At 48.2% G+C, this 25,183-nt stretch overlaps 1 protein-coding gene across 6 annotated transcripts in view; it reads right to left on the bottom strand.

Moving 5' to 3' along the window:
- The window catches only part of CCDC85A (coiled-coil domain containing 85A), a 149,355-nt gene extending 124,415 nt beyond the window's left edge, over nt 1–24,940 (bottom strand). For 2 of the 6 annotated variants that reach the window (XR_014523564.1, XM_083494590.1), the window contains exons 1-2: nt 23,233–24,906; nt 11,116–12,049 (exon numbers count right to left, since the gene is read on the bottom strand). Coding sequence is in view for 5 of the 6 variants with exons in the window: in XM_083494590.1 (XP_083350716.1) it covers nt 11,116–12,049; nt 23,233–23,505 (1,207 nt within the window). In the remaining variant the exon portion in view is untranslated. Of the gene's footprint in view, nt 1–11,115; nt 12,050–23,232 lie in introns of all 6 variants that reach the window. The other 4 variants (XM_083494592.1, XM_083494593.1, XM_083494594.1 and 1 more) reach the window with 4 other exon arrangements.
- Nucleotides 24,941–25,183: the final 243 nt, after the last annotated feature.

Raw genomic sequence — 25,183 nt, 5'->3', positions numbered from 1 at the left:
AAAATAGGGAAGGTTTGATACAGGGCAGCCATAACCCATTGAGTTCAAGCACGGACTGGAACAAAGGACAATGATCAGATCTTCCCTCTGGGGGCAGGAAACTGCAAACTCCCCTTTGTCACCTGGAAAGTACTCGTGGGGAGGGGGGAAGGAGGAACCAGCCAGGTGACAAGATAATCAGGTTACCTCCACAACTCCTCCCTCAACCCCTCCTTTTTGTGATGTAGTTGTGATGTAGTCTAAGGGGTGTAGTTTGGGGGATTAGTAACTAATAAAAGTTGAGGTCTTCTTTTGTTCTGGACTTCCATTTTGCTTCATCTTGTTGTGGGTGGGAGTCCTGTCGCGACAGTTTCCAATAAAGGCCAAGCCTACAGGCTGCTGTTTTGCTCCAAATTGTCCTGGTTGGTGTCTTTGTTTTTTGCCCAAGCAAGCCCTCGGATTCCTCCGTTAATACTATTAAGCTGTCAACCAGGGTCAGAGCCTTTTCAGCTCTGGCCCCGGCCTGGTGAAACGCCCTACTGCAGGAGATCAGGGCCCTGCGGGATTTGACATCTTTCTGTAGGGTCTTCAAGACGGAGCTGTTCCGCCTGGCCTTTGGGCTGGACTCAGCCTAATCCCCCCCCCCCATCATTTTTTTTAATGGAACCCCTTATATGGGATTTGTATATAAATTTTCCCTTGGCTCTTTTTGCTGGCCCATGTAGGACCAGCATGGATAGTTGGCCCCGGTGAATATTTGACGTTTTCTCCCCTTATGGCTTTGATCTAAGGGGTACCACTAAAACAAGGCTGCATTTTAAACTGTATTCCAACTTACATTTTAATCAATTGTTTGTTTGTTTTTTGTTTTGATTTGTTTTTAATGTTTTTACTGTATTATATATTCGGTGTTAGCCACCCTGAGCCCAGTCTTGGCCGGGGAGGACGGGGTATAAATAAAAATTGATTGATTGATTGATTGATTGTTATTATTATTATTATTATGGCTGGGACAGCCAAGGCAGTGCCTTCCAGAATTTGCATGATTCCCATGAGGACCAGCCAGCATGGCCAATGGTTAGTAATGACAGGAAGTGTAATCCACATCCTAAGGAGCGTACTGTGCTGGCAACCCCTGCCGTAAGGCAACCAGGCTACTGCAATTCTAGGCACATGTACATGGAAGTCAGTCCCACTGAAAGCAAGGTTACTGTTATATCATCAGGACACTGAGCGTCAAAAATGCCAGTGAGGCCCAAGGACAATGAGAACAAGCTATTCTCTATTTTCTTTTCTATCTTTGCAGATGGCCAACCCCCCTAGAAAACATATACTTTGCCTTTTAATGTGCTCAAGTGCCGCAAATGTGGCTTCTCACAAGAGCACTGCGCGGCCTTTGGCAACCTCAAGTGTTCTTGGAAAACCTGCTTTTTTCAGTAGAAATTCCGACGCTGCGTGGTGACAGATCGCTAACTGCAAGGGGACACACTCTATTTCGTCTTCTCAGAGTGCTCCGTGTCTGGCAAACCACCCCACCAGAAAACAGCTTCCTATTTTAAAAGCGAAGGCTACAGTCTATTAAGTGGGCTTTGCTCCATTTAAGTCGGTTGGCCACGTTCCCTGGCAAGATCACAAATCCAAGTACAAGATGTTTAACTACAGATCAAGCCTTGAATTGTCAGCCTGCTGTAAGGATGTGAATTGTATTCAGCTTGTATTCAGCTTGGCGCTCCTCTGTGAGAATGGGACGTTTGACCAGAAGGCTCAAGTTCTTATGTCTTATCAAGACAGAAGTACTGTTCTTGGGGGACAGGGGGCGGGCTGGTGTGGAGGACTCCCTGGTCCTGAATAGGGTAACTGTGCCCCTGAAGGACCAGGTGCGTAGCCTGGGAGTCATTTTGGACTCACAGCTGTCCATGGAGGCGCAGGTCAATTCTGTATCCAGGGCAGCTGTCTACCAACTCCACCTGGTACGCAGGCTGAGACCCTACCTGCCCGCTGACTGTCTGGCCAGAGTGGTGCATGCTCTAGTTATCTCCCGCTTGGACTACTGCAATGTGCTCTACGTGGGGCTACCTTTGAAGGTGACTCGGAAACTACAGCTAATCCAGAATGCGGCAGCTAGACTGGTGACTGGGGGCGGCCGTCGAGACCACATAACACCGGTCTTGAAAGACCTACATTGGCTCCCAGTACGTTTCCGAGCACAATTCAAAGTGCTGGTGTTGACCTTTAAAGCCCTAAACGGCTTCGGCCCAGTATACCTGAAGGAGCGTCTCCACCCCCATCGTTCTGCCCGGACACTGAGGTCCAGCGCCGAGGGCCTTCTGGCGGTTCCCTCATTGCGAGAAGCGAAGCTACAGGGAACCAGGCAGAGGGCCTTTTCGGTGGTGGCGCCCGCCCTGTGGAATGCCCTCCCATCGGATGTCAAGGTGATGGACAACTACCGGACATTCAGAAGACATCTTAAGGCGGCCCTATTCAGGGAAGCTTTTAATGTATGATATTTTAGTGTCTTTTGGTTTCTGTGGAAGCCGCCCAGAGTGGCTGGGGAAACCCAGCCAGATGGGCGGGGTACAAATAATAAATTATTATTATTATTATTATTATTCTTTCTTTTCTTTTTTCCATTTTGGAAAATCAAATAAAAAAATTATTTTAAACAACACCTCCAAGGATAGAGAGTTCAGCAACCGCCCTTCCCAATCGTTAGGAGCTCTCTCATTTAACACACACATTTATTTCCCTTTCTTCTCCCTGCTACCCTTTTTAAATGAATGCCGGAGCTCTGAAGGTCTCGTCTCGTTCCCGATCTTTTTCTTTTTTTTCCATATTTTTTCTGTTCTCTTTTTATATATATATATATATATAATTTTTTATTAAATTACCACAAAAACATACAACAGTTTCACATCCAATTTTTCACAAAATGTTTCTTTTCTGGACTTCCTTCAGCTTTTCCGTAAATCGTCCATAGTCTTTATTTAAGTTACGCATTCCTTAAGTTTGTATTGTCATTATTTAATCCTTTCCCTTTCTATTCCCTTTTAACAATACTTCTCAAATTTCACAGTGCTTCTTTAAATCCCTCTAGCGTTATCTGTCCCTTACTTATACATTCCAGATATTCCGCAAATTTTCCCCAGTCCTCGATGAACTTTTGGTCTCTTAGGTATCTGATCTTCCCAGTCAATTTGTCCAACTCAGCATAGTCTAACAGCTTCATTCTCCACGTCTCGTTCCCGATCTATCACACCTCCAACATTACAGTGCCAGAGAGAGAGAGAGAGTCAGCACTTTTGCTTTTGCTCATTAAGAACCTCAAGGGGGAGCAAGAAGTAGCAGTCGACAGCCTTTGATATTCCCCATAAATGCAAAAAGAAAAAAGAGAAAGAAATGGGAAGGAAAGGGAGCCACGCTCTCAGTCAAACAAAGGAGTTATAAAATTAGATGTTTGGAATAATACTATTGAAGAATGCCTCGGGAGCACACACAGTCTATTAATTCATACCTGTTAAGCTGTACTGAAACATCCCACCTGGTTTTTGTGAATCATCCCAGAGTAGAATGACCCACATAATGGTTTTTGGGGAAGAGAAGTAGAAGAAGAGGAAGAAGAGTTTGGATTTGATATCCTGCTTTATCACTACCCGAAGGAGTCTCAAACAGCTAACATTCTCCTTTCCCTTCCTCCCCCACAACAAACACTCTGTGATGAGTCAGCCTGAGAAACTTCAGAGAAGTGTGACTGGCCCAAGGTCACCCAGCAGCTGCATGTGGAGGAGCGGGGAAGCGAACCCGGTTCACCAGATTACGAGCCCACCGCTCCTAACCACTACACCACACTGGCCCTACACCAATAATGGAAGCAAGTGATATGGCATGAGCACATCATGTCTTTCTCCATCACACACTGCCGCCTGGTGAAAGACTGAAACCATAGAATCGGAGAGCTGGAAGGGAACCAAGCGTCATCTATTCCAAGGCCCTTCAATGCAGGAATCTCAAATAAAGCATCCAGGGCAAATGGCTGCCCAACCTCTGCTTAAAAATATCCAAGGAAAGAGAGTCCACAACCACCCGAGGCAGACCGTTCCACTATCAAACAGCTCCTACTGTTAGAAAGTTATCCCGTATGTTTGGTCCTTTTGTGTAACTTGAAGCAAACTGGTTCGGGTCCTACCCTCTGGAGCAGGAGAAAACAAGCTTGTTCCTGTTAGAATATTCTGTTCCACCTTAAGAACAGATGTGTGGATTGTTGTATGTCACATGACTGTTTACACTCCAGCCAGCGGCGTAGCGTGAGTTGTCAGCACCCGGGGCAAGGCAAGTAATTTGCACCCGGGGCAAGGCAAGTAATTTGCGCCCCCCCAACCCCTAACCTGCCGCTTCAGGTGATCTGAGGCGAGTTGCCGCTGGCGCTGCCGCCCAAACGATGCCGCTTGCCCGGAGGAGGAGGGGGGCAGAGAGGCGAGGAAAATGCAACATGGCCCAGCAGCTGCAGCAGCAGCAGCGGCGGAGGCGGGGCCGTGAGGAGGGGCTGCCTGGCGCGTCCTCCGTGGCCCTGATGCACGGGGACCGCTGCGAGCGCTGAGAGCTGCTGCCTGCCGGACGCCTTCAGCCCGGACGCGCGCACTGCTCGTTGGTTCTGCGAGACATGCGGCTCTGCTACAGCCTGCGCCCGAGGCTCTTCGGCGACTCCGGAGGTAGCGAGCGCCCCCCCCAGATGTTGCGCCTGGTGCGGCCGGCCCCCCTTGCGCCCCCCACGCTACGCTACTGACTCCAGCACAGCTTGCTGGGAACTTTCGTTTTGTGTATAGCTATTGCTTATGCTTCTTGCTTGGACACGAAAGGAGTCAGACATGTTTTCCTTTGTCCTGCTGTATGCTGAATAAACTGCTTGCAAAAATGCTCACACAGCCGTCTCCTGCCATTTCTGTTGCGTAGCGTTTACTCTGCTGATTAGAGCGTGCTCCAGCTTCTGAAGCTGGGGTTGCTGACGCTGCTCCAAGCCCTGGAGGTTGCCCGGCTGGGGTCAGCTGGGGGCTTGCAAATTGCCCCCATTTCCTTGGATGCATCCCAACAGTTCCCTCTTCCATGTGACCACCCTTTAGATTGGGGTAGGCAACCTAAGGCCCATGGGCCACAAACAGCCCATGGGGGTCATTTAACCAGCCCATGAGCCACCCCAAAACCAAGCCGCCCACTCGGCGAGTTCCCACGCGCTGCGCTAAACCAGAACAACATGATGTGGGGACTCGCTTCCGCAGCGCGAACCGGCCCAGGCGAGGTAAACCTTGCTGACCCCTGCTTTAGATATTTGAAGGTGCCTATCGTCTCTCCTCTTTTCCAGGGTAAATGCAGAGGGAGGGAGGGGGAAGTCAACACCAGTGAAAATAAGGCCATGCCAGGCATGTTCATTACTATGTGTTACAGCTTGGGAGGAGGAACAGACAAAGTGTGGGATGTGATACATAAGAAGCAGTCAAGTACAACATTCCTTGTTTTCCTAGAATGGACATGCAGGGGAATGTTTGGTGCAGCCAGTCGAAAACTTCCTGTTTCCTCCTGGCTGGAACATCCTTCCTTTGCATGTGACTAGAGGTGGGCGTGACCTTACCTGTTCAGGTAACCAAAAGGACAAGGCACGCAGCACACTCCCTCTTTGACTTCCTCCGTTGTTGGAGCAGCTTTTTAGCTAGAAAATCTATCTCATATGGGATAATATAATACAATATAATCTATCCCATATGGGATAGATCCACATGTATATATCTGTAACTAAGTCTGCCTTCAGGGATCCCACTGTGAACTCAAAGCTCATCAGCAGAGCATCTGTTTGGCACACAGAAGGTGCCATGTTCAATCCCTGGCGTTACCAGGTAGGACTATGAATGCCACCTGACTGAAGCATTAGACAGCCACTGCTAAGCCAGCGTAGACTTTACAGGGCTGGATAGACCCAAAGGACTGACTTGAACATAAGAAGAGCCTGCAGGATCTGGCCAATGGTCCATGAAGTCCATTTATAAAGAAGTCTTTTATAGGGTTCCTTTCTGTGGTGCTATGGATTTATTCCGTGTGAGAAAAGTTGACCTTCATGGCAGCTATGCCTATGTTGGTAAAGGTAAAGGTAAAGGACCCCTGGACAGTTAAGTCCAGTCAAAGGCAAATAGGGGTTGCGGCACTCATCTCACTTTCAGGCCGAGGGAGCCAGCGTTTGTCCACAGACAGCTTTCTGGGTCATATGGCCAGCATGACTAAACCGCTTATGGCACAACGAAACACCGTGACGGAAGCCAGAGTGCACGGAAATGCCATTTACCTTCCCGCTGCAATGGTAGCTATTTATCTACTTGCACTGGTGTGCTTTCGAACTGCTAGGTTGGCAGGAGCTGGGACAGAGCAATGGGAGCTCACCCCGTCGCGGGGATTCGAAACGCCAACCTTCTGATCGGCAAGCCCAAGAGGCTCAGTGGTTTAGACCACAGCGCCACCCGCATCCCTATGTACCTCAGCAAGATTTTGTTACCATTGTTCTGAGCAATTACAGAACCAAACTGCCCAAAGCCCTGGCAGTAAGTATTTTTCTTCCTAATTTGCTCTGTGTTTCACACTCCTCCTTTTTGGTTTTCATTTTATAAATGGTAACATTCCATTCAGCCTGCAAAAGGTGATTGGGATAGGGCATGGGGATTTGTCTTTCAGGATTTGAGAAGTACTTAAACTTCTTCATCATTTTTTTTTAAAAAAAGCTTCTTTTCCTCATTATGTAAGACTTCACCTTGCTGTACAATGTAAAACAGGAGACTTTCTGCTTGAGATAACATTAGTAATACACATTGGTTTTATATGGCAGTTCTTATTTAAAAGCTGTTTTCTGCTCCCTCCATTTCAGCAAACTTCAGAATAATATTAGGAACAGGTAGGGGAACAGGGGCAGAAATATATTTGGGAGAGAGAGAGAGAAAGCTTTTTTCTGGGGGGTCGCATGGGTACGCATACCCCTAAACATTTTGTGAATCGAAGTTTGGCCCCATTGAGGGGCAGTATTTTAATATGAGTAGGAAAATGAGAGTACCCCTAAACATTATTTTTAGGGGGGAAAGCACTGTACCTCGGTTTAAGAACAGTCCTGTTTAAGGACGATTCAGTTTACAAACTCCACAAAACCGGAAATAGTGTCCCGGTTTGAGAACTTTACCTCGGTCTAAGAACGGAATCCGAATGGTGGAAGGGCACCGGCGGCTGGAGGCCTCATTAGGGAAAGCACGCCTCGGTTTAAGAACTGTTTCGGTTTAAGAATGGACTTCCGGAATGGATTAAGTTCGTAAACCAAGGTACCACTGTATAGTAATTTTATCCTGTGAACCGCACTGAGACCTACAGGTATACGGCGGTATACAAATTTAATTAATAATAATAAATCCTCCAGAAAAACAATCTGTCAAAGGACCTGTTGATGGCATTTTACCATTGTACTGTGAAGACTGTATTAACATATGGTCTGTGTGTGTGGTTTGGGAGCTGCACGGTCAGGGGAAAAACAATGCTGTCCAGGGTTGTAAAGACTTCGGAGAGAATAATTGGATGCACTCTTCCCACCTTGGATCAAATCTATGCTTCCAGGTGCCAAAAGAAAGCTGCAGAGATAGCGCAGGATAGTGCGCACCCCGGAAACGATCTCTTTCAGCTCATGCCTTCTGGAAGAAGGTACAGGGTTATAAAGACTAGGACTAGCCGCCTGAGAAACAGTTTCTACCCAAATGCGATTTTGGTTTTAAACGCATCGTAAGGAGTCTGTATGGGAGTATATTGTATTGAAAAATGGGGTATCAACGTTTTTAGGGGGCTAACCAGGCTGGGATAGCTGGGATAGCAGGCTTGTTGGGTTTTGAATGTGTTATATAGATTTTTCAATTTCATTGTTCTGTATGGGACAATGACAATAAAGATTATCATATTGTATTGTGTCGTAAATGCTGTTCTCACAGTGGCCAACCAGAGGTCTGCGGGAAAGCTGCAAGCAGAACCCAAACACAACAGCGCTCTTCCTTCTTGTGGATTCCAACAACTGGAATTCAGAAGCATCACTGCCTCCAACTGTAGAAAAGAAACATGGCCTCCATGAATTTGTCTAGTCCTCTTTTAAAGCCATCCCAGTATACCTGAAGGAGCGTCTCCACCCCCATCGTTCTGCCCGGACGCTGAGGTCCAGTGCTGAGGGCCTTCTTGCGGTTCCCTCATTGTGAGAAGCAAAGCTACAGGGAACCAGGCAGAGGGCCTTCTCGGTAGTGGCACCCGCCCTGTGGAATGCCCTCCCATCAGATGTCAAAGAGAACAACAACTACCAGACTTTTAGAAGACATCTTAAGGCAGCCCTGTTCAGGGAAGTTTTTAATGTGTGATATTTTAGTGTATTTTTGGTTTCTGTGGAAGCCGCCCAGAGTGGCTGGGAAAACCCAGCCAGATGTGTGGGGTACAAATAATAAATTATTATTATTATCCAAGTAAGGTGGCCACCACTGCATCCTGCAGCAGCAAATTCCAGAGGTTAACTATGCATGGCATTCCACCCTCCCACCCTCCAAAATGTTAAGATTTGTAGGTTCCCAGTAAGATCCCAAATCTACGAAGACAGATTCCTGGGCTGCTATCACCCATCTCCTTTTTTTAACCCTGGTGGAACCATCATGACAACATCAAGATCCTTTCTCAGATGTACCCCAGAGCCTACAAGTTACTGGATCGCCATCCTGATAAATAATCGGCAAGACGTGAACGCCAACTGTACGCTTAGGAAATGATTCGGGCTTAAAATCCTTGCACTGCACAGCAGCTGGGAGCCTGATCCGCTTCTCCGTCAACTGAGGATAGACGCGCATCCCAGAAACATCTGTTAAAATGTCAGCCTACTGTCACAAACTGCATCGGAAGAGCTAAATGTCAAAGGAATCCGCTTTTGTTTCTTTGCAGAGAATCCCAGGAAAAAGCAATTAAGATGAAGCGAGTAAACATTCGCCAAGTAGGTAACCTGAAGCGGAGGACAAAGACTGCAAGACTGCTCAAGTGTCCCCTTTAAGAAGGCAAAGCTATGGTGCATGGACTGTTTTGGGATTCAGAATTGTGGCTCAATTTGAGAATTCCATGCTTCTAATGGCAGAGATACCCAACATGGTGCCCTCTAGGTGGTGCTAGATGACAGCTCTCATTATTCCTGACCAGGGGTGGGGGAGAAATTCGATTCAGTTCACCGTTGCAGGCAAACCTACTTAATTTGCCCTTTCTAAAACACTTAGAGTTGAAACACAGCTATCCTTTGAAATTCACATTTCTCTTAAGTTCGTAATGCAATTCTCCAACCAATGTTTAAAGCTAAAGGTACCCCTGACCATTAGGTCCAGTTGCATACGACTCTGGGGTTGTGCGCTCATCTCGCTCTATAGGCCAAGGGAGCCGGCGTTTGTCTGCAGACAGCTTCCGAATCATGTGGCCAGAATGACTAAGCCGCTTCTGGTGAACCAGAGCAGCGTACAGAAACACCGTTTACCTTCCCACAGGAGTGGTACCTATTTATCTACTTGCACTTTGACGTGTTTTCAAACTGCTAGATGGGCAGGAGCAGGGACCGAACAACGGGAGCTCACCCCGTCGCGGGGATTCAAACTGCCTACCTTCTGATTGGCAAGCCCTAGGCTCTGTGGTTTAGACCACAGTGCCACCTGCGTCCCTGTTTAAAAATGTTTACAAAAGTGCAAATATTAGAGGGGGTGTGTGGATCAAACTGACTATATTAGTGAAATTAACATACAAAAAAGCATTGTTATTGTTTGCAAAAAAAATTACATACTTGGGTCAAAATTGCATACATCAATGTGTGTATTAGGAGAAATTCGCACTTAGATGCTGGTGGATTTTCATTCAGACTTTAAAAGCAACACACAAATTGCTGCAGACTTGTGGAGAACTGAATTGAAGATTAGAAAAAGAGAGAGAAATAGACAGAGAACCAAAACTGACAGATCCATCCATCCCTATTCCTGACTACTGACCATGCTGGCTGGCGGGGTTTGGGAGTTGGAGTCTAACAACACCTGGACGGCAATGCACTGTCTACCCCCTGCTCTAAAATCCTTCTTTCACTGGGTAAGAGAAAAGCCAATGAGGGGCGATTCGCTCATCAGCGGAAAAGGCCACACGAACTCCAAGTAAAGAGGTAAAGGGACCCCTGACCATTAGGTCCAGTCGCGGGCAACTCTGGGGTTGGCCCAGGGAGCCGGCGTACAACTTCTGGGTCATGTGGCCAGCATGACTAATCCGCTTCTGGCGAACCAGAGCAGTGCACAGAAACACCGCTTACCTTCCCGCTGGAGCGGTACCTATTTATCTACTTGCACTTTGATGTGCTTTCGAACTGCTAGGTTGTCAGGAGCAGGGACTGAACAACGGGAGCTCACCCCGTCGCGGGGATTCGAACCGCCGACCTTCTGATCAGCAAGTCCTAGGTTCTGTGGTTTAACCCACAGTGCCACCCGCGTCCCTAAGCAAACTCTAAAGAAGATTGCAATTCATGAACACTAAGGAAACTCCTGCACTGGCCTTTGGAAAGGCCGGGTTCAGTGAAGTCCTTGACGCTATGTTTTGGAAGCAACCCTATGCCAGCAGCTGTAATGAATTAAAAGCTACACAGATGCCCTCCATCCCCAGGCACTACCCTTATGAAAATAAGGTTTCTCCCCAATTCTATTCTCTCCGTTCCGTATCCAGCCTACGTGCACTCAGGCCGTGCTCACAGTACATTAGCTGCAGCCTAGAGGAATCCCATATTTCAATGCCTCTTTGTACAGGCAAGATGCTTTTGCGCAAAAGCCCAGGAGATAGAACTGTTGTGCAGCCCGTTACGGCAAGGCATCCATCAACTTCGCCCGTACTTAGCCACTGAATCATCACCGGGGGTGACTGCAGCCTTGGCTGCGCGGTTCCTTCTTCGCGCTGCGCAAGAAGCCTCCCATCACGTACGTACAGAAATGGGCGCCTTTCCCCACCTCGACGCTTCCGTAATTTGCACACACGCAAAGAGGAAAGATGAACCCTTCGACATCATCATTGCAATAAGATAAAATAACATGGACTCACCGTTCATCCCATTGTAGAGGCCTCGGTGATGGGGAGAGAGGTCATCCGTCACTGGCCTCCTTAAGGTGCCTTCTCTGCTGCTGCTGCCCCCCAAGTGCTTGTGGTGGTCCGGGCTTCCGCCATAGTGCTGCTTGAGATGTTCGGGGCTGGTCCCCCTCGCTTTCGGGAGGTGCTCAGAGCTCCCGCTCAGAGCGTGTTTGTGGAGAAGTTCGGGGCTGCCTCCGCCAGCGCTGTGCTTCTGGTGTTCCGGGCTGCTGCCGGGCCTGTGTTTCTGAAAGTGTTCGGGGCTGCCACTCAACAAGTGCTTCGACAGCGTTTCTGGACTGCTGCAGCTGTGCTTCTGCTGCTCCACGGACCCCTTTCCGAGAGTCTTGTGATGCTCCGGGCTGGGTCCTTTCAGGTGCTTCTGGTGATCGGGGCTGCCGGAGCCGCGGGGTTTGTGGAGGTGTTCGGGGCTGGCGCTGCGGTGTTTCTGATGCTCGGGACTCCCCTCGCTCCTCGCCTTCTGGAGGTGCTCGGGACTCGAGTTCGGGTGGTGCTTGTGGTGGTCAGGGCTGTCCGTGCTGCCCGTGCTGGAGGTGCTGCTGCCGTCTCCGACGTCCCTGATGAAGGCGCTCGTGGCATTGAGCTGGCAGAGGCTGGCTTGGCTGTCGATTGAGTTTCGGCAACCAGCAACACCGCCCTTCTCCTCGTCCAGCAGGACGCAGAGCTCCTTCAGCTCCAGGTTCTCCTTCACCACCTCCTCCTGCCGAACTTCCAGCTCCTTCAGCTTCTGAAGATACAGGGACACCTCCTTGTGCATGACACCCGCGCTGTACCGGCCGAGCCTCTGCCACTCGCGGGAAACCTTCTTGCCTTTCTGCCGGTCATCGTCCAAGAAGCAGCAAAGGTCTCGCAGCTCCTGGTTGTCCTCCTGAAGTTTCTGGTTGATGTCCTTCAAAAGAGAGAGAGAAGCAGAGAGAGAAAACAATAGGTTAGCAAGGGGAAGACTCTCGTCTGATCAGCAGCCGTGTCTCACGGGAAACAAGCTGAAGCTAAACACAGAGGAATATTACAAGCTTTTCCACCTGCCATTCCCCCCAACACAGAATCATAGAGATGGAAGTGACCCCAAGGATCATCTAGTCCAACACCCTGAACTGTTGCTGCTGTTGGCATCCATCTGTCTCCGGAGACAGTAGAAGAGTGTGCCTTCAGGGGTGAAGTCAAACGGTTGGAGAATTACAGCCCTGCTGTGGCTGTAGAGACTTGATACAGGAGAGACATGTTTAGTTGCAACTGGGGCAGATGAAGGCATCCAGCCGTGCTGATACAGATGCACCTTCATCATCACCATCACCATCATATTTATAATAATATTTATTACCCGCCCATCTAGCTGGGTTTCCCCAGCTACTCTGGGCAGCTTACAACACATAGAAAATGGTAAAACATGAGACATTTGTTTTATCATTAGACATTTCCCAAGAAGACTTTTAGATGTCTTCTGAAAGTCAGATAGTTGTTTATTTCCTTGATATCTGTAAGTACCGTATTTTTCTCTCTATAAGACGCACTTTTCCCCTCCTAAAAAGTAAGGGGAAATGTATGTGCGTCTTATGGAGCAAATGCAGGCTGCACAGCTATCCCTGAAGCCAGGAGAGCGAGAGGGATCGGTGTGCAGCGATCCCTCTTGCTGTTCTGACTTCACTTCGCTGGAGAGAAGAAGAAGAAGAAGAGTTTGGATTTGATATCCCGCTTTATCACCACCCTCAGGAGTCTCAAAGCTGCTAACATTCTCCTTTCCCTTCCTCCCCCACAACAAACACTCTGTGAGGTGAGTGGGGCTGAGAGACTTCAGAGAAGTGTGACTAGCCCAAGGTCACCCAGCAGCTGCATGTGGAGGAGCGGAGATGCGAACCCAGTTCACCAGATTACGAAACTACCGCTCTTAACCACTACACCACACTGACTCTCTGAGGCGCTGCACAGAGAGGGAAAGCTGCACAGCGCCCCTTCAGCAAAGCGGGAGGAGAAACAGAGCCCCCCACCCCAACTCCCCAAAAAGCTAAACAGCTTAATTTCTTAATTTTGGGGTTAAAAAAAAATAGGGGTCGTCTTATGCATGGGAGCATCTTATACACGGAAAAATATGGTACATCTTGATTTGTACAAACTGCAATCAACCACCGAAAATTAAATTTAAAACTCTTTTAAAACCTCGTCATGTTTAGAGGGTTGTTGCAAATGATGTTTTGCCACTTGAAAGTGCAAAATGGGCTGCCCCTGTGTGAGAATCACTCCAGAGGAAGTTCTACTGCATCTTTGAAACAAACAAAAAAGTCAGGATAGTCCATCTTTATGGTTCCTCTCAAGTTGCAGACCACTGGCCTTTATTGCAGAAATATATTTCAGGCAAACACAAACTCAGTACAGTCAAGGTTTATAAAAAAAATACCAGTGACTATCCTTTTGTAGAAAGAATTCCAGGAAGAATAATCAGTGGGTGATAAAACGTGAGCTTAACTCAACAGTCCACCCTTAGGAAGAAAAATCTATGAAGCTTTTCTATCTTCCTTGTAAAATGGGTAGAGGAACAGATTTAGCCTGTCTTCCAGCTACAGAGTTAAATAAATCTTATGCTACCTACCTTTTTTCTCTAGGAGAAAGAACAATATCAGGAGAGCCAGAGGTAGGAATTGAGGCTAATCCCTCTTTCCCCCCACTTCTATCAAAACTTTTCAAGACTCCAGTGAGGAGGGGAAAAACCAAGCAGAATTTGCAAACTACTGTACAAGAAAGCCTGGCTTAACTTCTTAGTATCCCACCAAGTTATACTCAAAAGTAGATCTATTGAAATCAGTGGACTACAGGGAGCTGGGAGCATGACTTTCAGCACAAAATTAGCTCTCATCTCTAATCCCTATTAAGTTTACACCCAGGAAAGTGGGGTTAGAATACAGTTCCTGTCTGCACAGCAGTGTGGCCAAGACTTGCGGCAAAAGCAGAATCACAGAATGTGAAGGAATGGGTTTCTGTGCAGTCAGTTTAAAACTGACTTGAACCCCCCCCCCTTTTCTTCTTAGCATTTCTAAAATGCATAAACTTGAGCTCTTGAGCCAAAAGGCTCAGATGTATAAACAAATGCTCAGAGCCCTCTCCTTTATCAGTTTGTGACGGCAAGCAAAGCCTTGACTGTACCAGTAGAACAGAGAAGACACGTCTGTGCCTTATCTTACGTCCTGACCACAAAAACGCACAGACCCAGTCTGGGAACAGCGCCAGAGTGTGTTCTCGGAGATGATGACCTCTTGCTCCAAGGTAAGAGTAGAAACAGGAAGATCCTTTTATGGTCAGAAGTACAGGAAGGAATACCCTTTTATGCTTAAGAATACCAGAGCAGGAACATATGTGATGTCAACCTGCGTACATAGGCTGACGTGGTTGGATTTCTGGGGAAGGGGGAAGAGGGTGCCTGGAGGATGTATATACTGCATGAAATTTCTCATTTCTTTGGACTTGCTGTGGACTGACCATGCAAGTGCCTTCTGCTATCCGGAGAGCAGAATAAACTGTTTCTTGGAACCAACCCTTGGTGTCATTTGACTTCCTTCCCTCCCGTCCGGGAGCAATGCAGAGGGGGGCGGGGTTCAAGTCAGTTTTAAACTGACTGCACAGAAACCCATTCCTTCAAAGGGACTCTGAGGTTCATCTACTCCAATCTCCTGCAATAGAGGAATATGCAGTTGTCCAATACGGGTACTGAACCTTGGTGTTAGTGGTGTTAAATATGCCTTAGGCCACAGTGGTAAGAGTATTGTTGGCTCGGAAACGGAAGCAAGAAGAAATACCGAAGAAAGAAGAATGGCAGATAAAATTAATGGACTACGCAGAATTGGATAAAATGACAGGAAGGATTTGAAACCTGTGGGACCAGAAATTTACGGAAGATTGGAAGAAATATACGAACTATTTGAAGAGCAATTGTAATCGACAAATTACGCTAGTAGGACTACAAGAAGTTTTGTAAGGAGAAATATATGAAATATTGCAAAGAAGAGAGATATTAGATATGAGATTTAAATGTAATAGTAAAAATAAGAAATGTAAATTAAGTAATTAGATTGGAAAATTTTCAGATGTGATTGATGCAACTCAGAAAAAATTGTATAAGAAGTTAAAGTATGTTTAATTATTGTTGAAAATGATACAGTGGTATCTCAGGTTAAGTACTTAATTCGTTCCGGAGGTCCGTTCTTAACATGAAACTGTTCTTAACCTGAAGCACCACTTTAGCTAATGGTGCCTCCCGCTGCCGCCGCACGATTTCTGTTCTTATCCTGAAGCAAAGTTCTTAACCCAAGGTACTATTTCTGGGTTAGCAGAGTCTGTAACCTGAAGCGTATGTAACCTGAAGCGTATGTAACCCGAGGTACCACTGTATGTTGAAAATTAATACAAAAATTATTTTAAAAATATGCCTGCGGCTAAAAAAAATGCTGACCACTGCCTTAGCCTTTCGTGTGAAGGTCTTTTAAAATGGCATCAACAGGAGGGAAGCTAATAAAAATCAGGAGCACATCAGGTAAAGGTAAAGGGACCCCTGACCGTGAGGTCCAGTCGTGGCCGACTCTGGGGTTGCGGCGCTCATCTCGCTTTATTGGCCGAGGGAGCCGGCGTACAGCTTCCGGGTCATGTGGTCAGCATGACTAAGCCACTTCTGGAGAACCAGAGCAGCGCATGGAAACGCCGTTTACCTTCCCGCCAGAGCGGTATTTATCTACTTGCACTTTGATATGCTTTCGAACTGCTAGGTTGGCAGGAGCAGGGACCGAGCAACAGGAGCTCACCCCGTCGTGGGGATTCGAACCACCGACCTTCTGATTGGCAAGTCCTAGGCTCTGTGGTTTACCCCACAGTGCCACCCGCGTCCCCAGGAGCACATCAAGGGGTTAATAATTACCAGGATCATTGTAAGGGGAGAGAATTATCAGGATCATAGCCGGTGTGGAGGGGGGAATGTAACATTTTCCTCCCCTGCTGTGATCCAGAAGATGGACTACTTAACCCTTCGGAAATTTTCCCGTTCAAAACTGCCTTCCGCAAGCTCCTTTTTTCACTCCAAGAGATTCCCCATATTTCCCCCTTTGCAGGTGAAAAAAATAGCCTACAGAGCATCTTGCATGCAGAGCATCCCAGGATCAATATTAGGGTATCTCCAGAAAGGACTAGGAAGGTCCCCCTAGTCCTGAAACTCTGGAGAGCTGCTGCCGGCCAGTGTAAGCAGTCTTGAGCTCAGATGGGCCATTCACTTGACTTGGTATAAGGCACCTTCCTAGGTCTCCTGAAGTGACCCAAGTACAAAGTTCGGCAGCCGTTCCTTGTTCGCCCTTCCTCTTCCCAGCTGCCCTGCTTGTCACCAGGTCAATTGAGTGCATGATTTCAAAGTTTTATATTCCTCCTCCGCCGGCTGGATCAATAGTCAGCCGGGGATGTCACTAAATATAACCACCCGGAAAGAGCTTTTGGGGGGAGGGAGGAGGCTGAAGATATATTTTTTCCACCTTCCTTTCCATAGTTTCTTCGCCTCTGCCTCTCTTGACAAGAGGGGACTGCATTAGGGTACAGCTCACATAATAATCCGTACGGCCCATTAACTCAGCAATCCACTAACCATTTGCAAAGCAATCAAGATGACTTTTCTTCCTTTCTTTTGCCGCACATGCACAACCCACCAGAAGGAACTAGTATAAACAGATGTGGTGTGAAGCTGGATCGGACTAGGCAAGAAGCAACAAGGAAGGAGAACCACTGGAACTGCATCAGAGGGCTATAGCAGGGAGATCAGGACAAAATATCTTGTAAAAGCCCGTTAAAGGATATGAGTTGTGGCACGCTAAAAGCCAATGGGAGAAAAGCAATGACAAACCTAGACAGCATCTTAAAGAGCAGAGACATCACCTTGCCAACAAAGGTCCGTATAGTGAAAGCTATAATTTTCCCAGTAGTGATGTATGGAAGTGAGAGCTGGACCATAAAGAAGGCTGATCGCTGAAGAATTGATGCTTTTGAATTATTGTGCTGGAGGAGACTCTTGAGAGTCCCATGGACTGCAAGAAGATCAAACCTATCCATTCTGAAGGAAATCAGCCCTGAGTGCTCACTGGAAGAATAGATCCTGAAGCTAAGGCTCCAATACTTTGGCCACCTCATGAGAAGAGAAGACTTCCTGGAAAAGACCCTGATGTTGGGAAAGATGGAGGGCACAAGGAGAAGGGGACGACAGAGGACGAGATGGTGGGACAGTGTTCTCGAAGCTACCAGCATGAGTTTGACCAAACTGCAGAAGGCAATGGAAGACAGGAGTGCCTGGTGTGCTCTGGTCCATGGGGTCACGAAGAGTCGGACACGACTAAACGACTAAACAACAACAACAAAAAGCCAATGAGGCAAGCAGCAAACTTTTTCTTTTCTTTTTGCAAAGTCTTCTTAAAGCAGGGGTCAGCAAACTTTTTCAGCAGGGGGCCAGTCCACTGTCCCTCAGACCATGTGGGGGGGGGCGGACTATATTTTTTTGGGGGGGGATGAACAAATTCCTATGCCCCACAAATAACCCAGAGATGCATTTTAAATAAAAGGACACATTCTACTCATGTAAAAACACACTGATTCCTGGACCGTCCGAGGGCCGGATTTAGAAGGCAATTGGGCCGGATCTGGCCCCCGGGCCTTAGTTTGCCTACCCATGTCTTAAAGTCTACACATCCAAGTTGGGCGTGTGCTCTCCTGATCGCCTAGAACGCACAAGAATTCTCTCTAGGTGATCACACAGGGGAGCTTTACAAAAAGCTGGTGGTGTGTAGGTGTCTCTTTCACAACCACCAACATGGGAATCAAAGAGATGGAGAGCTGGGAGGGACCAACCCCCTGCAAAGCAGGAATCTTTTGCCCAACGTGGGGCTCAAACCCCTGACCCTGAGGAGGAACTATTTAAATGGGGAGAAGCTGTCTCTTTGCGGACCACAGTTCCTTTCCTGGATTCACGCAGCTGCTGTTAAGAGCAGGGTTCGAATCCCCACTCAGCCATGAAGCTCACTGCGTGACCTTGGGACAGGCACTGCCTCTCAGGCGAACCTACCTCGCAGGGATGTCGTGGCATTTAAATGAGATGGGAGAAAACCATGTACGGCACCTTGGATCTTCCTGGAGGAAAAGGTGGGATGTAAGGGCAATTGTGGCGCTGTGGGTTAAACCACAGAGCCTAGGACTTGCCGATCAGAAGGTCGGCGGTTCAAATCCCCGCAACGGAGTGAGCTCCCGTTGTTCGGTCCCTGCTCCTGCCAACCTAGCAATTCAAAAGCACATCAAAGTGCTTCCCAGCAGGAAGGTAAACGGCGTTTCTGTGTGCTGCTCTGGTTTGCCAGAAGCGGCTTAGTCATGCTGGCCACATGACCCAGAAGCTGTACGCTGGCTCCCTTGGCCAATAAAGCGAGATGAGTGCCGCAACCCCAGAGTCGGCCACGACTGGACCTAATGGTCAGGGCTCCCTTGACCTTTTAAGGGCAATCGTAGAATTGTAGAGTTGGAAGGGACCCAGAGGGTCATCTAGTCCAACCCTCTGCAATACAGGAATCGTTTGCCCAAAGTAGGGCTCAAACCCACAACCATGAGATTAAGGGTCTTATGCTCTACCGACTGAGCTATCTCCACTCAATCATGACTTAAACACCATAGGATGGAAAGGAAGTATTGGGGGACCATAAACTGCAGAGGACCACAGGGAGGGGTGGATGTTGCTCAAACAGCGCAGAAATAAGAGGTACTTGTTGTCGTCGTCATCACCATCACGTTTATTAATCCTTTCCCCCCTCCAAATGGGTCCAAACTTCAATATCTAAAACTCCTGGTAGAGGCCAAGGATCTAGAGATCACGCTAAGGGTGGCCAAATTCTGTGCGACTGCCATAAAACTTAGGGAACAAGCTGTACTACCAAAATGATTAAGGTTTTAAATGACAATTTTAGGTTATATTTTAGTGATCAAGATTTAATATATATTTTTAACTGCCGCTGTATCTGAATTGTCTCTGCTATACCCAATTGCAATTCAACGTATTCCTGTTGTGTTTTATGATTTTACGTACTGATATTGAAAGTGAGCCAGAACTGGTCTGTGACTGTAATAATAAAATTCAATTCAACCCTTTCCCCCAAAAGATCAAGACATCGTATAGTTCTCCACACACACACAAAATCCCCTCCTTTAGCCTCACAACAACCCAGAAAATGACTGGCCCACGTTAACCCCATGAGCTTCACAGCTGAAGCGGGATTCAAATCTGGGGTTCCCAGCTTTGTCTGACACCTGAATCGAACCACTACACTGCTCTGCCTCATTTCAGCTGCTGGGGCTAAGCAGGTCTAGTCCCATGCATCTAACCTGGACCACGTAAAAGTAGAAAGATGCTCTATACAGACTCAGGCCGTTGGCTCTTCAGAATGCCAGGCTAGGAGGTTTTCCCCCCCCTCCATACATTTTTTGGATCGGAAATGTCAGAGACTGATGCAAGAGGCAGACAGAGAAGTTTCTTAGAGGAAGAGCAGGGTGGTAAATAATAAACAAAGCCAGAGCAACATCTCAGGAGTGGCATATTCCCAGTTGCCACAGATTTCCCTGGTTTGGCACCAATATTTTTCAGCCGTCTATTATCAGTCTTGCCAAGTGCCCCTCATACTCCCACCTCCCCTGTGCCAGCCAACGAACACCCGATTCCGACAGAGCATCTTTCCTCCAGGGTGGAATAGGCAAAGGAGGACACACGTTTCAATTATGAAAAAAGAAGATCAGGTGGCAATGCAAATTCTATGGTGGAGAAATTCTTGCAGGCAGAAGCTCCTTAAGCAGACACAAGGTCCACTCTCCTACTCAGACATCATCTCCTGCAAAAAATCCACTGTGCATTAAGGATTCCGATAATGGATTCCAAAGTGGATTTTTTCCCCAGATGGAAAAAAAGTTCCTAATAGTACAGTGGTACCTCAGGTTAAGTACTTAATTCATTCCGAAGGTCCGTACTTAACCTGAAACTGTTCTTAACCTGAAGCACCACTTTAGCTAATGGGGCCTCCCGCTGCTGCCACGCCGCCGGAGCACGATTTCTGTTCTCATCCTGAAGCAAAGTTCTTAACCCGAGGTACTATTTCTGGGTTAGCGGAGTTTGTAACCTGAAGCGCATGTAACCTGAAGCCTATGTAACCCGAGGTACCACTGTAATGCCCTTGCTCTGGCAAAAAAGTAATGGTTAGTCGTGACAAATGGGACCTGCAACAAAATGGTGCAGCGTGGAATACTCCCGTTCAGTGCTCCAAGCAGCCAGCCATGCCCTTTTGCAAGATACTCCATTCCACTTCCTATCTGAGCATTCAGATGCTCAGCATTCAGTGGGCATACTCAGTCCAATGAGGCGGTTTCTAAAACAGATTCTTCCCCCCCCCCCCAGTTTTTTTAGGGGGGCAATTCTGCAAACCCTGGGGTCACCCCAGGCCTGCCAACCCCTCTCTCTTGTGCATGGATAATGCTGATTTGGCTAGGAAGGGATAAGCACTCTGAAAATGAGTTTGTAGTTTGTCCCTGGTGCATAGGACAGCTCAACAGAGCCTCCAGGCATTATACCACCAAACATTGATTTGCTGGGGAGCAATGCCAGAACAGGGCTACTGCCTTCATGCCCTGCCTTCTGGTTGCCCAGAGACATTTGGTTGGCTGTTGTCAGAAACAGGATGCAGGAGAAAATGGACCTGGATAGCTCATTTAGAGCGTGCTGCTATTAACGCCAAGGTTGCAGGTTCGATTCTGATATGGGACAGCTGAATATTCCCGCATTGCAGGGGTTGGACTAGATGACCCCCCAGGATTCTTCCAACTTTAGGATTCTATTATCTATAACAGGCTTCCTCAACCTCTGCCCTCCATGTGTTTTTGGCCTACAACTCCCATGATCCCTAGCTAGCAGGACCAGTGGTCAGGGATGATGGGAATTGTAGTCTCTCTCTTTTTTCAATTTTTTAAATTGATTTTCACACAATTATAAATAAACAAACAAACACACACACAAACATAAATCATAACCTTATTAAAATTACACTTATTAACATTGTTAAGCGACTTCCTCGCTTCCCCTTGGTTGAATTTCAATGCATATCCTTTTAATGGTTTTCCAAGTTCTTATAAACTTAACTTAATCATTTAACATCCTTATATCTTTTCAATTCAAAATTAAACATATTAAACATCACGTAACTTATACAAATTCCTAAGCCAATCTGTTTCCTGCAAGCTATTTCCAATTAGTTTAACTTAACAAATTTAACTAAATAGTTATTAAATTTTGTCCATTCTTCCTCAAAACATCTGGAGGGCCAAGGTTGAGGAAGCCTGATCTATAACCTCCAGTCTGAGCCAGCAGGGCTCTCCTTATTCTCCCAGGGGCTCAAGGCTGTGGGTCCGAACCATGAAGCAACAATATCAAAAGACTCAGAGCACACACACACACACACACACACACACGATTCTACTCACAGAGTCTCTTTCCAATTTAACCAGGAACCAACTGAACATCTGATAAGACTTTCCAGGTGGGGGGCAAGGATCTGTTAAATGGAGGCAGCTCCCAAGTCTACTCATAATGCCCCAAAATCATAATCTATGTGCAACACATTTACAGGGGATATGCCAAAATCAGTTTTTGAAGGCCAGAAGATGGCCAGGAAGTTGCCTCTTCCACAATGGCTGGAGGAAATGGCACCTTTGGGGTGGGGGAAGGGGAAGAAGAAATGAGGCGTCCATTAGGTCTATTTGACCATCACCTCCTGACCTTTGAACATTCTCCAAGGGACATTCTCCAACATGCATTGGGAGGCAGTGTTGCGTAGTGGTTAGAGTCATGGATTAGGACCTAGGTGACCAGCGTTCAAATCCCTACTTCAGCCACGAACCTCACTTGGGTGACCTTAAGCTGTCCCTAACCCATCACTCAGTGCTGACTGCACTCTGCACATGCTCAAAGGTCACACATTAAGCTTACTCCACATGCTCTGGGACTGAGGTACCTCTGTGGCGCAATGGGTCAGCGTGCCTGGCTCTTAACCAGAAGGTTCAAACCCACCCACGGACAGCTTGTGGGCAGCATTCCTGAATTGCACGGGGTTGGACTAGATGACCCTTGGGTCCCTTCCAATGCTACGATTCTGTGAGTCCTAGCAATCAAAGCAATAACTGTTTGTTTCTTTTTGGAGAGGGACGGCTGGCATCTAAGACTATGGAAACATTGTTTTCATGGCAAAGAGGCAAAGGCGACACTACCATGAGGCGAACCAATCTCAGCTGGCAGATTTTGGAGACGACAGAATGGGAGACAGATGAATCTCCCGGGTGGAAAGTCTCCCAGCAGCTGTTCAGTAATTCAGGAGAAGAACTTCCCAGTGGGAAGCAAGTGAGAGAGATGGATGCCATTTGGATTCTCCACCTAAAGACATTTTTAAAAATTCTTTTTTTCCCGAAAATTTTTATTGATTTTCCAAAAAATCAATAACTAAACAAACAAATAAACAAACAAACATGAATCTCAACCGTATTGAAACCAAACTTAGTAACACTGTTAAGTGACTTCCTCGCATTCCCCTGGTTGAATTTCATTGTATATCATTTTAACGGTTTTCCAAAACCAATATTCTTATAAATTTAACTTCATCACTTAACATCTTTCTTTCTTTCCAATTCAGCATTAAACATATTAATTCATCCCATTACATATTTAAATCCTAGGCCTATCTGGTATTTGCAAGCTTTTCCAGTTAATTTAACTCAACATATTTAACTAAATATTCTTTAGATTTCATCCGTTCTTCCTGATAATCCTCCTCCTTCTGGTCACGGACTTTTCCAAGTCAGGTCGGCTAGCTCCTACGTTTTTAAAAATTCTTGGAGGGAACTGCATCCAGGATATTCTCCCAGTGGCCAACCAGCTGTGATTCCTAGAGCTGGGAAGCCAGAAACACCCTGCCTCTCTGACACCCGGCAGAAATTAGACTACTCCCTCCCTGGCCTGCCCTCTCCATCCCCTCTCTCCCAGGTGTGTACCTTGAGTCCCCGGATCTCGCCCAGGTGAAGCTGCAGGCGCCGGTTGACCTCGCGGATGAGATTGCTGTGGTCCAGCATGGCGCTCATTTTCTCCGACTCCGCCTTGCGCAGGCTCCGGATCAGCTCCTCTTTGGTCCACTTCAGCAGCTCCTCGTCCGACACCTTGGAGAGGTCTTCGGCCACACCCGCCGCGCAACTTTCCGAGCCGGGCGCCGACGACGCCGACGCCCCAGCTCCAGGTGCGGATCCGGACGGAGTCGCCACCTTAGACATGGTGCCGGCGGCCCAAGTGGCTCCGGGATCGCCTGCCTAGGATGGGGAGGGGGGGGAATGTCCTTACACTCCGTATTCCACCAAGACCCTCAAGCCCCAGATCTCGAAAACAACGCCTTAAAGTCAGTCGGGACTGTCCCTCTCCGAGAAATCGGAGTGACTTCGGAATGCAGTAAAGACAAAGTGAAGGGGGGTGCTTTCCCCCAAGCTATTGTGGCTTGTTCAGAAGGAAGGAGGCGCTCCCTCGGCGGTAAAAAGACATCCTTGCAAATTATTTTAGAGGGGGGGAGAGACAGAGAGAAGATAAGGAATCTTCAGTCCTCCGATTCGGTTGTTGAGTCTGCGCTTAGAACAGTACCCGGGCGGAGGGAGCCGTAAAACAGCAAAATCTTTGTTGTGTGTGTGCCTGGGGGGGGGGGGGTTGTAACAAGGAGCTGGGGTGTTCCCGCACAGCTTCAGCCTCAGAGTGTAGTGGATCTTCCAAATTCAACAGGAAAATACATACACACACACATATATATACCCGTGCGCGCTAAGGAGTTTCACAGTGCCCCCCGCGCCTACGAACTTGCGAGCCACGCGGCGCGATCACGAGTGGGGCGAGTCCACGCGCCCCTCCCAAGTCCGGCTCTTTGCAAACAAAGTGGAGCCGCCCCAAAGGATCCTTGGCGCCGTCGGGCGGAGAAGGGTCGCTCACCCAGCGCCTCCCAGCCTGTTTTCCCAAAGGAGGCGCAGAGAGGGTGTCTCCTCGCTTCCTTCTGCGCCGCGAAACTCAGGGCTTGCTCCGCATCGGCTCCGGCGCGAGACCTCCCTCGGAAACAAGGATCCGGGAGTGGCACGATCCGAGTCTCTTTGCCAGATCGCCCCGGACAGGACTCGAGGACTTTCCCTTGCGTGCAGGTCGCCTTTCTGTTAGATCCTGAAACACGCCCCCGCGCCCTCTCTGGACGCAGCGAGCGCGGGAAGGCGACACGCGGGTCTTTTGTACGTGAGGATGCGAACCAAGGGCAGGTTTGCGCGCCACTTCCCAGTCTGGGCAACGCAGCTTTGGAGACAGGGGTCTGGAGAAGCGGGGTAGAGGCACAGATCCGAGAGAGAACCGGACCCTCCCCACGTTGCTCCGGGAGAATCCGTGCGCGGGGGCACCGATCCGCCCTCTCCTTCCTCCGTTGCAGCTCAGGAAAGGGCGCTGCCCGCTTCTCAACTAGGCTCGTCCCTGGCAGCCATCCTCTTCCTCCTCCTCTTCTTCCTCCTCCTCCGTCCCGGGCAGCCGGGCCTCGCCCCGCTTCAGCCCGCGCAACCGGCTCCCTGCAGACGCTCCGAGCGCCGCTCTCGGAGCCACGGGATGCCCAGAGCGCGCATTGGGCACGCGAGGGACTGGTCCGGCGCCTTGGGCAGGCGCTGCGCCCGCGGCGCGGTCCACGTTGGCCGGGCGAGAGTGAGAGTGAGAGCGAAAGTGAGGCGGCGCGAGGCTTTTCAGCTGGGAGGTGGTGGACCACGTGCGATGCTGGGGGGGCTGGGGGGGGGCGACAGAGAGGGAGGCGCGGCTCGCAGGCGCCACCTCGCGGGCTTGGCCCACAGGCGCCGCGTCTAGAATTGAATCATCAAATTACAGAATTTAGGGCTTGACACCTATCCTTCATAATACAGAATTGATCCGTATTTCAATGTAATACGT

This window comes from Podarcis liolepis (assembly GCF_965112155.1).
Source record: "Podarcis liolepis genome assembly, chromosome: 3".
Lineage (NCBI taxonomy): Eukaryota > Metazoa > Chordata > Lepidosauria > Squamata > Lacertidae > Podarcis > Podarcis liolepis.
Note: the sequence above shows the minus strand (reverse complement) of the source record. Positions and strands in the feature narration are given on the sequence as shown.